This window comes from Echinops telfairi, unplaced genomic scaffold (genome assembly GCF_000313985.2).
Source record: "Echinops telfairi isolate 266 unplaced genomic scaffold, ASM31398v2 ScPeMD7_12;HRSCAF=54, whole genome shotgun sequence".
Classification (NCBI taxonomy): Eukaryota; Metazoa; Chordata; class Mammalia; order Afrosoricida; family Tenrecidae; genus Echinops; species Echinops telfairi.
Genome location: NW_022103909.1, coordinates 2,615,743 through 2,631,881, shown reverse-complemented (window position 1 = coordinate 2,631,881; position 16,139 = coordinate 2,615,743). Strand labels below are relative to the sequence as shown.

The 16,139-nt window shown below is 42.9% G+C and overlaps 1 protein-coding gene across 1 annotated transcript in view; it reads left to right on the top strand.

The window, feature by feature from the left end:
- Window positions 1-220: 220 nt before the first annotated feature.
- TMPRSS12 (transmembrane serine protease 12) overlaps window positions 221-16,139 on the top strand; it is a 22,841-nt gene continuing 6,922 nt past the window's right edge. The window contains exons 1-3 of the mRNA XM_013006916.2: window positions 221-395; window positions 2,134-2,329; window positions 14,687-14,955. Coding sequence (XP_012862370.1) covers window positions 221-395; window positions 2,134-2,329; window positions 14,687-14,955 — 640 coding nt within the window. The remainder of the gene's footprint in view (window positions 396-2,133; window positions 2,330-14,686; window positions 14,956-16,139) is intronic.

Below are 16,139 nucleotides of genomic sequence, written 5' to 3'. Positions count from 1 at the left end.
TGATTCACCTGTTTCTCAAACCCTCCCCCGCCCCCCAACTAGCACCCACTTCCCACGGCTCACCTGCAGCAAGTACCTCGAGCCCCACGCCCCACGCCGGTGGCCCCCCTCTGGTCAGCCCCATAGGCCCTGCGCCTGGGCAGGCTTAGAGGTGGGTGGGGAGTGGGGAAGCGGGTGCCGGACATACCCGACGCCATCTTGCCCACTGGGGGGTTCTAAAATGGGCCCGGGCCTCCTGAGCATCCTGCTGCTGGTCCTGGGGCGCTCCCTCTGGTCCTCGGAGCACCACCCACCCGAGCGGAGGAGGGGGGGGCTCGGCTTCTGGGGTGCGCTGGCCGCTGGCCTGCTGGGGGCCGAGGCCAGGCGCCTGGAGGCCACTGAGCATCAGGAAAAGGGTACTTGCGGGCCGGGGGAGGGTCGGGCTCGCAGGGGAGGGTCTGCAGAGACTGATGTCCTTTGTCTTTTTCCCACTTTGATCGAGGTTGTGGTCCCAGCCTCCTCTAAGCCGTTTCTAGGCAAATCCTCTAACCACAAGCCAAAATCACACCAGACCCAACTGCCCCAGTCCGCTGGCACCGAGCCGGTTCTGAGTCCCCGTGGCCCACCGCCCTTGGTGGGCTCCCCAGCCCCGAGCCAGGGGCTCCTTGGGACAGAGCAGCAACGCTGCCAAACTGCCTGCAGCTGTGCTTCTGTTCCACGCTACCCACGTTGGCTGCTCAAAACGGTTTGAGGTTTATTCTTCCCACTGAGAAAACGAGTCATGTACACTGGCACAGATAGGAGCTCTGGACACGGGGAGTCAGGAACAATAATGGGAGAAAGGGGGGAACCATCACAGTGATCCACGTATCATTCCCTCAAGGAGGATGAACCACAGAAACATGGGTGAAGGGAGGCAGCGGTGGGTATAAGATATGAAAATAATAATTTATAAATTATCAAGGGGTCATGAGGGAGGGAGGGTGGGGGGTGGAGGAAAACAATGCGGAGCTGATAGCAAGGGCTGAAGTAGAAAGAAAATGTTTTGAAAAGGATGATGGCAACATATGTACAAATGTACTTGACACAATGGACGTATGGACTGTTATAAGAGCCCCCAGTAAAATGACTAAAAAAAAAAAAAAGAACTATTAGCAGCCATTTCACGCTACAATTAAGAAATTAAATGCCCCCCAATTAAATAGCACGGGGACGAACTTGCTTTACCAGCCTCAGATGCCAATCACCTTAAGGTGATACCAGGCCAATGAAATTGACCTCATTTTCAGACTCTAATTTTGGTGACTAGAGTTTTTAAATTAATGAATTGTGCGAGATTCTTGTCTATTTGCAAATAATTAACTCATCTTTGTCTTAATAGTGCTTATTAAGCAATGAACTTTTTCTTGATTTTGGTGAAAGATTACACAGCACATTTGATTCCCACTGAGCAGTTTTTTCTCTGTTTGTTTAGTGACATTGATTAAGGTTTGCCAGCATGTCAGCTTTCTCCTGATTTCCATTCCATTGCCAGTCATCTGATTTTCATGCCTCCTGTGGTCTCTTTGCTTTCGAATCAGTGTTGCTTGTTTGATCTCCTATAGATGACTTCGTAAAGGAGCACAATATTCATGGATACTGTTGCTCAGGATCAAGCCCATCCCTTCCTTAGCTAAAGTGTGACCTTATGCAGTAATTTTGGCTAAAGAGTTCTAGAGTAGCTCAGGATGAAAGCTTTAGTAACCCTCCTGTCTGGACTAGTCTTGCAAGCCCGGACGTTTTAAGAATTTGAGTTTGGTTCTACATTTTGCTCTCATTCTATCTAGACCCATCTACTGTGGTCGCGATGACAATGGGCCACAGCTAGTTCTTCTGGTCTCTGCGTAGATGAGCTCCTGGTTCTTGTCGACTCGTTTCTTCTCTGACTCTCTGGTTTCCTTCTTTCTCTTTTACTCCAGACACAGAGAGACCAAGAGTTACTTCTCATGTCTTAATGTGCTTCTTCTTTTTTTAAATGTTCTTTTAAAAATCTTTCAAACTATGGGTATGCATTGGGTATCCAGTTTTTTTTTTAATTAGGAATTTAAAGGATTATATTAGTATGCTCAGATTAAGAAGTAACATGTAATATAGCCGCATCACTTTTATTTTTAGATTGTGGAACGGCCCCGTTGGTGGATGTGTTAAAAGGTTCTCGGATTATAGGGGGCACAGAAGCGCAAGCTGGTGCATGGCCGTGGATAGTGAGCCTGCAAGTCCAGTCTGGCAGTATTCTCATTCATATATGTGGAGGAAGCTTAGTGAAAGAGAGGTGGGTCCTCACAGCTGCCCACTGCATTAAAGACTCCAGGTATGTATTCAAAACGCAACTTCTGTTATGTTCCCTTAGGGGATATTTTGACCTGGTAGAGAACAAGTTTATTTCAGTTCAGTAGTATATTTCAGATGAAATGTTTTGGACGTTGTAGCCCATAAGGGTCCCTGTTGTAACTACTCAACTCTTCCATTGGAGCAGGTAAGCTATACTCTTTATGTCCCTTAGCTTCAGTCCTTTAGAAAACAGAATCTGAGAGAAAGTCTATGCAATAAAACTTACTGGAGAATGCCATCTGACGGCATCGAGGATGAGGGGATGTTCCTGTTGTTTTTGTTAGGTGCTGTGTTAGGCCGGGTTGACTAGGGAAACAAATCCAGGGACACTCATATATGTGTAAGAAAGAGCTTTCTATTAAGGAGTAATTGGATATCAAAACAATATCCCAGCCCAGTCCAAATCAAGTCCATAAGTCCGATACTAGTCCATAAATCCAATACTAGTCCATAAATCACTCTTAGACTCAGGCAACCACAAGCAATGTGGTTGTGCAGGAAGATCACCGGCCGGTGGGTGCCAAGTCTTATGGATCCAATGGCTGTGGACGCATCTCCAAGGCTCAGGCAGGTCTCTGAGTGACTCAATAGCAGGAAGGTAAAAGCAGAGAGAGAGAGTGTGTGGCTGCCTCCAGGGAGAAAGAAGAGGCCGCCCTCAAAGAGCCATTTAGCCCAGTTGCCCTCCAATCAAGCTGTGACCTGATTGACAGGCTATACTCTGCCCATATGTTCCTATGGGAGCCAGGTTGGCACACCATCCCCCTCCTAACTATCACAGGTGCTCTTGAATTGGTTCCAACCCATAGCTACCTTACGCACAACAGAATGATACACTGCCCAGTTCTGTGCCATCCTCACAAGTGTTCCTGTGCTTAAGCATACTGTTGCTGCCATTGTGTTAATCCATCTCATTGACACTGGCTACTGGGATGTCAGATGCCAGTAGGATCACCCGAAGTAAATAGGTTTCAGTAGGGCTTTCAGACTAAGAACAGGCTACGAAGAAGGAATTGGCGGCCCATTTTGGAGGGAGTAGCCACTGAGAACTTTATGCATCGCGTGGATGAAGGGTTATAGAAGATAAAATAGAAGATTTTGCGTGGATGAAGGGTTATAGAAGATAAAAGGAAAGACAGGCTACAAGGTGGTCCATTATTGGGCTAACCACAGCTTCACAAAAACACAGAGCTCGCTCCTCGTATGAGAAATGTCTCAGGTAGGCCACCATGCTGTTGAACAGCCTGTAGTAGGGAGAAGAATGTCCATTTTGGCTCCTCTTGTTCTTCTCTCTCATTGATCAAATATCAGTGGGTGTTGATTTCCATGCACTTAATCTTGTGATAATGTCAATACTCACCATCGCACTCTACATTATAAAGAGATCCATATTTGGGCCTAGTCCAAAGATAGGTGATCCAACAGAATGATGAAATTCTTGAGCAGTATCATTAATATTTCAAAGCCCAAAATTTAAGTAGATGGAAAACTTTATATGGAAAGGAAAGAGATCCCAAATTAGCCAAGCACGTCTCAAGAAGAACAAAGTGAAAAAGCCTTCTACTTCCTGATTGGAAAGCATCCTAGACAGCCACAGGAATGAGAATCGCCCGATGCTGGTAGAGCAACAGACACGGCCCAATGGATCGGAATGGAGAAGCCAGAAGTAAATCTATCCAGCTATGGACAACTGATCTGTGACAAAAGGCCAAAACCTATTAAATGGAGATGGGATAATGTAGTCCCATGAGTGATGTAATATGACTTTTCTAGCCATAGTCTTTGTAATTCCCTCCAAACTACCTTCTGACGGAGAAAAGATGGGGGAAGATACTGATACAATTATGTGATTCAATTGCAAGTGATTGTTAACAGCCATTAATGGTGAAATCTAATGAGGGCAGTGGTCACTTTTGTCATCCTGGTGGATGTTAAGTGAGCTGTATCAGACGCAAGGAGGAGGATCTCACTGCCAAGAGAGAAGAGCCAAAGGTGGAGCAGGTCTTTTGGATCCTGTGATCCCTGCACAGTGAACCTCCTAGATCCAGGAGAGAGAAAGCTGTGACCCCAGAAGTGTGGCAGAGCAGCAGCAGCCGAGCTAGAGCATGAGGCACAGTGCTGAGCTTCCCAGTCCACGGAGCAAGTAAAACTGAGGGCCTTCAAACAGGAGGCTCACTTGCAGAGTGGGGTGCCTTTAGGCCCTTCACCAGGGAAGGTTTGTTGAGCTACTACTGGGTGCTTTTGAGCAGAGGCTATGGTGGAGTGGAGTGCTCTTTGGGTATTTCTCTGTGCCAAAAGAGCTTTGTAAAATTGCTGGAACAAGGGAGGGGTAAGGCCAAGGAGCCAAAGCCCAGATAGAGGCCTGTCTGGGAGCACAGCAGCAAAGAAGCTGTTCTGTCCAAAGAGCTGTATTCTGTGCATTTCTGACCTTGAATTGGAAACTATTAACGTCCCCAGTAAAACCCATAATCTTGAACAACTGGAGTCTCCTCCAGACCCAGGATTTCCTTCAACCTCAATTCCCCACACCCACCCCCCACACCGCATCTTCCCTTTCCAGAGGCCGTCCCACAGCACTCTACTTCTCAGCTGGGTTCGATGATTCACTGTGATGACCACATGGAACTCACAGACTCTACTCAAGGTCATGGGTTTTACTCGGGACGTTACTACTACATTTTAAACTATAGCTACTCCGTGAGACTGGAAGAGATCCATATTTCAGCCTAGTCCAAAGATAGGTGATCCAACAGAATGTTGAAATTCTTGAGCATTATCATTAATATTCCAAATGTTCTCTGTTGATAATGCTTGATATTACTCCAGACTGACTGTTGATTGTAGTGAAAATGACCAAACGTCACTAACATAAGCTTTGACGGAGTCAGTCTTTCCTTTACACTTTGGTCGCCACATTCAGTATATTGCAATTTGAAAAATCCACTCAGCACCTATCAGCTAACATGGGCCAAATTATTGACAAGCCTTTGTAAAATGAGGTTTAAATGTAGGTCCTGAGGCAGCTGTCCAAGACATTTAAATTTTAGGGCGCTCTTTCCTTTTATTGTGATCAAGGATTTCCATCAAAATTCTTTGACCATTCTTAGGGGAGATGTACCCTTTTCAGTTTGCATTAGCCTAGCATCTCATCTTCAGGGCGTACTGCTGGCCAGTGTTCTGACTTGTAGGGTAGCATCTAGTGGGTCCAGACTCACAGTGAAGCAGTGCTTGGTTTGGTGCCCTCCTCACCATCGATGCTATGCGTAAGCCATTGTTGTGGCTACAGCAGCAATGATCTCTCTGGTCTTAGACCTCACAAAGGGGTACTCTTTCTTCAGCCAGGAGATATTAAACGTTTTCTTTTCGGGGGTGGGTTTGAGCTGACCAAATGAAGAAGAACAAGTAGACGTTACTAACATAGGTCCCTCTAGGATGTGACGTTTACTCCATTTGAAAAGATAGTTTTGTCAGTATGCATAGTTCTTTTCATAGTCATTTGTGGTAGGGGTGAAACATTTTATATGTCATATACAATATACTTGATTATATTGCAGTAATCAAAATCAAAATAAGATTAATTGATTTTGAGTAGTATAGCTCTAATCCACTTACAGAATTTTAACCCCTAACAGAGTTAGAATCTTACTCTGCAGCACTATTTCAGTATATTAATATGGTAAAATAAATTGATTAATTTTCGAATGTTAAGCAAACCTTGTATTTATTGAATAAATGGCACTTGATTATGATATAAGTTGGAACATAAAAAAATATTGCTACTAAATCAGCATTTACTGCCATTGAGTTGATTCTGACTCACAGTAACCCCATAGGACTTACAGAACCTCATAGGGTTCAATTTTTTAAAATTAAAAAAAATCATTTTATTGGGGGCTCTTACAGCTGTTTTTTTTAATCGTTTTATTGGGGCTCATACAATTCATCACAATACATAGATCAATTGTGTAAAGCACACCTATACATTTGTTGCCCTCATCACCAAAATTTGCTTTCCTCTTGGGTTCCCGGAATCAGCTCATTTTCCTTTTTTCCCCTCCCCTTTCCTCCCCCCTTCCCCCTGAACCCTTAATAATTTATAAATAATTATATCTTATCTTACACTGCCCGATGTCTCTCTTCACCCACCCCTCTGCTGCCCATCCCCGAGAGAGGAGGTTATATGTAGATCCCTGTGATCAATTCCCCCTTTCTACCACCCCCCCTTCCCTCCTGGTATCACCAATGTCACCCCTGGTCCTGAGGGGTTCATCTGTCCTAGATTCTCTGCGTTTCCAGTTCACATCTGTACCGCTGTGCATCCTCTGGTCTAACCAGGTTTGCAAGGCAGAATTGGGGTCATGGTAGTTGGGCGGAGGAAGTGTTTAAGAACTACAGGAAGGTTGTGGGTTTCATTATTGCTATACTGAACCCTAAGTGACTCATCTCCTCCCCACTACCCCTCTGCAAGGTATGTCCAGTTGTCTACAGATGGACATTGGATCTCCATCATGTGCCACCATCATTGACGATGAAAATGTGGTGAAGAAAGCTGATTGTGCCTGGCTATCAAAAGATATAGTGTCTGGGGTCTTAAAGGCTTGAAGGCAAACAAGCGGCCATCTAGCTCAGAAACAACAAAGCCCACAGAGAAGAAGCACACGAGCCTGTGTGAACACGAGGTGTTGAAGGGATCAGGTAGCAGACACCAAAGAACAAAAACCATCATTGTGTGATCACCTTCCCCACATAAACGCTGAAGATGAATGTGTGCATAAGTAAGTGTGGTGAAGAAGGCTGATGGTGCCCGGCTATCCAGACCTATAGCGTCTGGAGACTTAAAGGCTTGAAAGTAAACAAGCAGCCATCTAGCCCAGAAGCAACAAAGCCCACATGGAAGCAGCACACCAACATGTGTGACCATGAAGGGCCGAAGGGACCAGGCTTACAGCTCTTATAACAATCCATGCTTCAATTGTTTCAAGCACATTTGTACATATGTTTCCATCATCATTTCCCAAAGATTTTCTTTCTACTTGAGCCCTTGGTATCAGCTCCTCTTTATTCCCTTCCTTTCCCCATCCTCCCACCCTCCCACCCTCATGAATCCTTCATAATTTATAAATTATTATTATTTTCATATCTTACACTGTCCGCTGTCTCCCTTCAACAACGTTTCTATTGATCATCCCCCTGGTGGGGGCATGTTGTACGTAGATCATTGCAATTGGTTCCCACTTTCTCCCCCTTCTCCCTGCCACCTCCCTCATACCCACATGGTATCGCTACTCCCATTATTGTACCTGAGGTGTTTATCTGTACTGGATTCCATGTGTCGAGAGCTCTTATCTGTACCAGTGTACATGCTCTGGTCTAGCCAGCTTTGTAAGATAGAACTGGGGTCATTTTAGTGGGGGAAACATTAAAAAACTAGAGGAATGCTGTGTGTTTTGTCAGTGCTATTCTGCACTGTGGCTGGCTCATCCATTCCTTGTGGCTCTTCTGTGAGGGGATTTCCAATTGTCTATAGATGGGCTTTGTGTCTCTATTTTGAACCCCCTTATTCACATAAAAACGGTTGTTTGATTTGAGTCTTCTGATGCCTGATGCCTGATCCTGTTGACATCTTGTGATCACACGGGTTGGTGTGCTTCCTCCTTGTGGGCTTTGTTGCTTCCTTGCTAGATGGCCACTTGTTTAACTTCAAGCCTTTAAGACTCCAGGTGCTATATCTTGTAATAGCTGGGCACCATCAGGTTTCTTCACCACATTAGCTGATTCACCCATTTTGTCTTCAGTGATCGTGTTGGGAAGTGAGCATCAGGGAATGCCAGGTTATTAGAACAAAGTGTTCTTGCATTGAGGGAGGACTTGAGTAGAGGCCCAATATCTGTCTGCAACCTTATACTTAGCCTATAAATATATGTACGTAGATCTATGTCCCTATAATTATATATTAATATATTTACATATGTAAATGCCTATATTTAGACCTCTATAAATGTCCTTTGCCTCCTATTTCTTTCCTCTGTTTCCTTTTACTTTCCTCTTGTCTCACTATCATGTTCATAGGCTTATACATCTTTATTACTGCTGTGTGCTCTTCATGAATCAACTCTATCACTATAAAATGGCTCTCCTTATTTCTGTAAATATTATTTTCTCTATAAGTTTTTTTTTTTAAGTTTCATTGACATATAATCCACATGTCATACACTTCAGTAGTTTGGTCATGTTAAAAAGAGTTGTACAATCATCACTACAATCAGTTCTAGAACATTTGTTCCTGCTTGCACTCATTGTTATTAGTTTCTCATTTCCCCCCAATCTCTACAAGACTTTATTGCCTTTTATTAAGGATGTATTTCGAGCACTCAGGAAAGTCCAGAAAATTCATCTTTAAAAATGATTACATTGAAAAATTGAAGTTAATAAAAAAAATTAATCATAAAGAAAATGACCAGGGAGAAAGAGGGGCATCCCACAATCACGAAGGAGTTCACTTCTCCAAGAAGACTTAATGTCATCGGCTCAACTCCAACTCCTGGCCACCCAGTGCGGCGAGGTTGCAGCGGCTAGTGCTTTCCAGAAGTAGATTGGTAGGTCTTTTGCTGAGATGGCTTTAGGACGATGTGGACTTTAAACCTTTTGGTTATCAGCCAAGCACATGAACCATTTGCACCACTAAGGAACTCCCTGAGAAGATATTACAATCCTTAATGAGTCTGCATTGAACTACAGAGCATCAGCATTTCTGCATTGCTACAGAGCAACAGCTCACGGAACTGCAAGGAGAAAGAGATAAAACCCACTACTAGAGCTGGGGCTTTACCATACCTTTACTAGCCCTGGACAGATCCAGCACACAGAAACCCAGTAAGGATATCACTAAAGTGGACAGCACCATCTACCAACTGGATATAATTGACATTCGTAGGATATTCCAACAGCAGACACACATCCTCCTCAAGGAAACATCCACCAAAATACATCATCTGACTACAAAGCACACCTCAACCAGCTTGAAAGAATGGAAACCAGACGCACTATGCTCTCAGACCACAAAGGAATAAACTATGAATCAGCACCAGAAAGATATCTAGAGAATTCTAAAATATGGTATTGGAGATAAGAAAACACACTTCTAAAAAAAAAATTTTTTTTTAAAGCGCACTTTTAAATAACAAAAGGGTCATAAATCTCAGGCAGAAAATTTGAGTTTTTTTAAGTAAATGAAAATCCAACTTATCAAAAATTTGTGGATTGTAGTGAAATAAATGCTTAGAATGAAATGTATAGCAATCAAGGCATATATTCCAAAAGTGAAAATCCAAAATTATTCATCTGAGCATCCACCTTAGAAAACTAGAGAGAGAGCAACATAGAAATAAATTACATTAAAACAGGAAAGCAATAGAGAAATGAAACAAAACCAAAAGCTGTTTCTTTGGTAAGATCAGTAGCAAAAATAAAAAAATAAAAAAAAAGATCAGTAGCATAGATAAACCTCTAGTTAAAACTAACCAAGAAAAAAAGAAGACACAATTATATAATTCAACATAGAAGGAGAAGTTCATCAAAACTTCTGATAGTTATCTTTTCACCTCTGAGAAGAGTCATACTTTTCCAAAATTTGGAAAACGTGAAAAATAAGCAATGTGAAAAGTGAGAAATGAAACAAGAACAGAAAGAAATAGAAGATGAACTACAACTGTTAGTGTTTATTAAATATCCACTCCTCATATAGGGACATGCTTGGATTCCAAAGATCATGTGGTTATGTTAAAATTGGCATTATGCGAAAATGAAGGGTGACCACACAAGAAAACAAAATGGAGAATTAGCATATCATTACAAAATTGCCAAGTTGAATCATTACCACCGAGAACTCTGGACAATGTTCAGCCATTTCAAGAGGTAGCATTTGATCAAGATTGATTGTATTTGAGTTAGTTAATTGTGTCAACCTGGCCGATAATCACATGTGGGGCTAATTGAAAGGCGGAGGGATAAATGGGTGGTGAGCCTCGCCTTTCTATTTCTCAGGTCTCTTGCTCTGTGATGGTCGCACCAGGGTGCAGCTGCCTTAGCAGTTCCCTGCTTCAGCTTGCAAGATTGACTTCCTACAAGACATCCCCAAGGAGAAGCCCCATGGACCTATCCCGATGCAGCCCTGGGTGCTGGAGCAGTCGTGTGGAGACCCCTGCTAGTGCTGAGATGCTTATTCATTCACGGATTCAGCTTTCCTCCTGCAGTCAGCATCATTGCCTCTGTTTTGTGAGGTGGAGGACTTTGTGGACTGTTGGGTTAATGGTTTAATGTTGAACTTGTGGGCTTGGGCAGCATTGGCTTGGGATGTTTTTCGTGATGCACACTTTCTTTACATAAAACTCTCTTATACATGAGTTGCTGTGGATTTGTTTCTCTAAAGTACCTAGACTAATACAGTATTGAAGAAAGAAGTCCAAGCTACACTGAAGGCAATTTTGAAAATAAGGCTCCAGGAACAGATGGAACAGCAATTGAAATGTTTCAACCAGCCGATGAAGCCCTGGAAGCACTCACTCATCTATGCCAAGAAATTGGAATGATAGCTCCTCGGCCAACAGATAGGAACAGACTCATACCCATTCCAAAGAAGGGGACCTACGAAGATGAACATTTTTTGAAAAATATCATTAATATCAAATGTAAGTAAAATTATGCTGAAGATAATTTAAAAATGGCTAAAGTAGTACACAACAGGGGATTGGCAGAAACTCAAGGTGGATTTAGAAGAGGAGTTGGGACAAAGGGTATCATTTTTGATGTTGGATGGATCTTGGCTGAAAGCAGAGAAAACTAAAAGGACGTTGATTTGCATTTTATCAACTATGCAAAAGCACTCATCTGTGTGGATCATGACAAACTATGGATAGCACTGAGAAGAATGGGAATTCTAAAACACTTCATTGTGTACACATGCAACTTGTGCATGAACTTGTGCAGTCATTAGACCAGAGCAAGAGTATACTGCCTGGTTTAAAATCAGCAAAGGTTTCTGTCATCTTTGTATCCTTTCACCAAATTTATTCAACCTGCATGCAGAACCAATCATCCAAGAAACTGACAGCATCAGGGTTTGAAGAAGGCTCATTAGCAACTTGAAATGTGTATATTACACGCTTGTGCTTGCTGACAACCAAGACAGCTTGAAGTACTTACTGATGAAGATCAAAGATGACAGCCTTCAGTACAGATTAAAACTCAACACAAAACAGAAATCCTCTCAACTGGAATAAAAAGCAAAATTATGATAAACTGAGAAGATATCAAAGCTACCAAGGATTTTATTTACTTTGGATCCACCATCCGTGCTCATGAAAGCAGCAGAGAAGAAATCAAAGAACATAGGATAGCCTTGGGCCAGTCTGATGCCCAACAAGGTCTCTTTAAAGGGCGGAAGAGCATGGCTGTCACTTGGAGGACTAAGGTGCATTTGAACCAAGCCATTGTACTTTGCATCACCTCAGATGCCTGGAAAATTTGGGCAATGAGTCAGAAATATGGAAGAAGATGCATTTGAAGTATGGTGCTGGGGAAGAATATTGAAAGTACTATGGATAGCCAGAAGAACAAACAAAATCTGTCTTGGAAGATGAACGAACAGAATGCTCCTTAGAAATTTCATCTCACATACTTTGGACATGTTACAGTAGGGACAAAACCCTGGAGTTGAACATCATACTTGGTAAAGTACAAGTTCAGTGAAAAATCGAAGACCCTCAAGGAGGCGGAATATGACCAAGTGGCTGCAATCATTGTCTCAGCTCTAACGACCTTTGTGAGACTGGCAGAGCACCGGGCAGCATTCCATCCTGTGTGCAGCTATGAGTTGGAGCTGACTTGACAGAGCTTTACAACATGTTTCAAACCGTCTGTTCCAGTTTCAGATTGGCTGACTTCCTCTCTAGTCTGTTTTCTTTTTGGCTTTGTAGTTGTCATCATTTATAGATTGACAAATCACATGGTTCTTTATTTTCAGTTTTGTAAGCTTATTCTATTTTGGAGAATTCTTTTTGTAACTGGGTTACCTGGCGGTGTTGTCATGCTTCTGAATACCAGGTGGTTGTCTGATGTTGGTTCTCTGTCAAAAGGACTCCCGTTAGTTCTTGTAAGCTTGGCCTGGTTGTTATAAATTCTCATTTAATAGGTGATCCCTGATGGCGTAGTGGGTATGTGTCAGGTTGTCAATGACAAGATCATCAGGTCAAACCCACCAGCTGCTCTGCGGGAGAAAGATGAGGCTTTCTGCTCCCATAAAGAATGGCAGCCTCAGAGATCCTCAGGGGATCCCCCTGTGCAAGTGGGGGTGCGGGTGACCTTGTTTCACTCTGCATCTGTCCCCTCTGTATCTCTGTGCCAATAGGTAGATCATGAAGTTGGCTTCGTGTCACCCTTGTTTGACGCCTTCTGTGTCTCAGAATGGCAGAAAGCGGTGCGAGGCACCACACTGACTCTCTCCTCTGTCATTGTTTTTCTGCTGTCTCCTCTTCCAGCAGGTATTTGATCCAATTCTTTCTCATCTCATTGGAAGCTCACAGTGGTCCAGGATTACCATTTGTGCCTGTTTCGTTGGGTATTTTGAGTGGGCTGTGAACTGCAAGCTCAGCAGTGGAAAGCACCAGCCACTCTTCGGAGCAAAGACTGCACACGCTCTTGGAAACCCACAGGGCGGTTCTCCCCGTGTGCTAGGGTCTCTCTGGTCCGAATGGGCTCCATGGGAGACTTCGATAGCGTAGGGCTTGGGCAGCGTGTGTCACCAGGCTGCAAGCCTCTGGATGGCAGATTTCCTACTAATATTCTAAATGTGAAATGTTGGACCCCGAGATTGTTGGTAAGTGAGGAGTAGGACCAAAGGGATTCTTTTCGAAATAAGTAAATAAATGGACCAGCAAAGAAGCATCGTTATTTCAAAGGAGATTAAGGCAGTGATTTCATTTTAGACAAAGAAAGCAGAACTGGGACTTACAAAAATAGCTTTTGTCCTTTTCTAACTTTTGAGATTACTTAGCGTACTTTTAAGAACATTGTAGAAGCTTAGCAATTGCCACAGATAATTCCAGGCAATAAAACCTAAACCAAATTACTTGTGTCCAGATTTAGTGTCTGAGCAGCGCTGCTCTAAGTGTCTCAGTCTCATTTACACTTGCTGGAATTAATGATGGCAGATGTTAGCCAAAGGTGGTTTGCCCATATCTTAATTTTTTTTAAAACCCCTGAAGATGTGCTTGTTTGAAACAGTTCTTGAGAATAGTCTTCATGAGGTCAACCTGAAGGATGAGCTCAGGCTCAGTTTCCTTACTTGGCCTACGTGTTACTGGACTACTTACTTGTTTCAGTTGTTGGTGTGCAGTTTTAGCACAAATTACTGGTAGAAAGACTTGTTCTTTTTAATCAAGGTTGAAGTGGTAGCTGTCATATTAAATACAATCTACGGTGGGTTGAGACGGATCCTCTGTTGGAAAGTTGATTTCTATTCTGAAGGCCCTCTCATCACACAAGGCTGCCAGAGAAAGAAGCCCTGAGGTGGTGCTTAGCTATTATGTCAAGGAGGCCCTCTTAGGGGTGGAACTAGGGGCAGAGTCTAACCTGTCAATCAAGTGGTAGCTTGGTGACAGCTCCTTGGGAATGTGGCCTTTTGTATAAGAGTAAGAGTGAACAGACATGATTTTTCCATGGACCTTGTGTCCACATGAGTTTATACTCACTGGCCTGTAATCTGCTTCCTGGTTGACCTCTTGGCATCATTGGCCTGCAGCTAGCCCTGGTCCTACGGACTTGAGTTGGACTGGGCTGGGGGACCTTCTTGATCTAAAGTTCTTTCTTGGACATAGATGAATGTCACTGGTTTGTGTCTCTAGACAGCCCAGCCTTGCACACCTAGCTAAGTCAATCAATTAGTTTTATGAAACCAGATGCTAGTTATTAAAGCTTTTCATTCCACATTCATAGATTTCTTCAAGCTTTTTACCATCCTCTTGTTGACCACTGCATTGGGTTTGATACTTCCTTTCCCTTCAGAAATCATAGCTTTAATTCCTAAGAACTACTCTCATTCTCTGCTCTCTTTCTCTTAGTAAATATTTTGAAAATTGTCTATTTAGTTATCTAATTCACCTGAAGTTTATTTTAATGTATAGTGTATTTCAGGAATCTAATTTTATTTCTCTTCTAAAATGGTTAGCTGGTTGTCCCAAGGCCATTTATTGACCAATCTATCCTTTTGAGAGGTGAGTCTGTAATCACATTTTAAACCCTTACATGTTGATATGCTCTAATAAGAACATTTACTCTCTTCCAGAAATCCTGTAATATGGAGAGCTGTGATTGGAACGAATAGAATTAATGTGAGCTATTCATACAGTAGGAAGATCAAAATCAACGCAATCATAGTCCATCCAGACTTCAATTTGGAATCTTATGTAAATGACATTGCTCTTTTTCAGTTGAAAAAAGCAGTGACGTATAATGATTATATTCAACCCATTTGTCTACCTTTTGATGTTTTCCAAAACTTGAACCAAAGGACAAAATGTTTCATAAGTGGCTGGGGAAGAACACAGGAAACAGGTAAAGAGCCTGAATTTTATTGATACATTTAGATTATTGGCAGAAGAGGGTAAATCCTTTGAGGTTTCCACATCACCTTATCTCATGCTCTTTACATCACGTATTTGAAACACGGGTCTGTACAAAGCAGCAAACAGGGAATGCCTTTTTGTCTATAAATTTTATTCTACTTTTTGGGGAGAGTAAATTCTTTTCCAAAGCAGAAATAGATCATTTCTGTGATTATACATGCAGAGATAGTTGAGCATTTACACATTCTCAGGGAAAATCACGGTGTTTCAGAGACTGACAGGTGAAGAAGCCAGCTGGGTGGCACAATTGCCTATCTTAAAGAATGAGTTTGGTTGTAAGAAATCAGATGCCGTTTTCTTTGTATATAGTTCCTTGTTCAGTATCAGAGGAGCCCTGGTGGTGTAGTGGCTAGACGTTGGGCTGCTAAGCACGAGGTCAGCAGTTTGAAACCATCAGCTGCTCCCAGGGAGAAAGATGAGGCTCTCTAACCTGATTAAGAGTTGCAGTCTCAAAAACTCACAGGGGCAGTGCTACCCTGTTTTGTGGGGTCACGTGAGTTGGCATCAACCCCATGGCAGTGAGTCTGGAGTTTGACTCTTTAGTATTAAGTGGATCGATTGTCATATATTCTCTTTAGTGAATATAGGGCCATTAATAAATGTTGAACTAAATGAATGTGAGCAATGGAACTCTTGTGCTTTGCCTTTGGCAATGGCACCAGCTACCATTTGGGAACCTTGGTTGGATGAGGCTTTCTAGCCCTGTGAAGAGTGACAGGGTCAGAAACCCCTAGGAGCAGTTCGGCTTTGTCCTAGAGGCTCACTACGAGTCAGCAGAGATTCAACTGCCATGAGTTTGGTTTGAGGAGGGCCATGGTTTCAAAGATAGTAATCTACTTTAATGTATCTTCCCCATCAGACTGGTGTGGGTTAATGTTGCTATTCCTATGTAGCAGGTCAGGAGTTGAGCATCTTCTCAGGTTAAAACGAAGCAAGTCAAATCCAGAACCTGGTGACTAGAAAGGCCGAAGGTTGAGCTGCTCCATTAAACTGCTCTTGAGGGTATTACAGTCCAGTTGGGAACAATTGTAATCACGGAATGTGTCTCACTTTCCCCCTGTGCCTCATAGGCCCTACACACACACACACACACACACACACACACACACACAC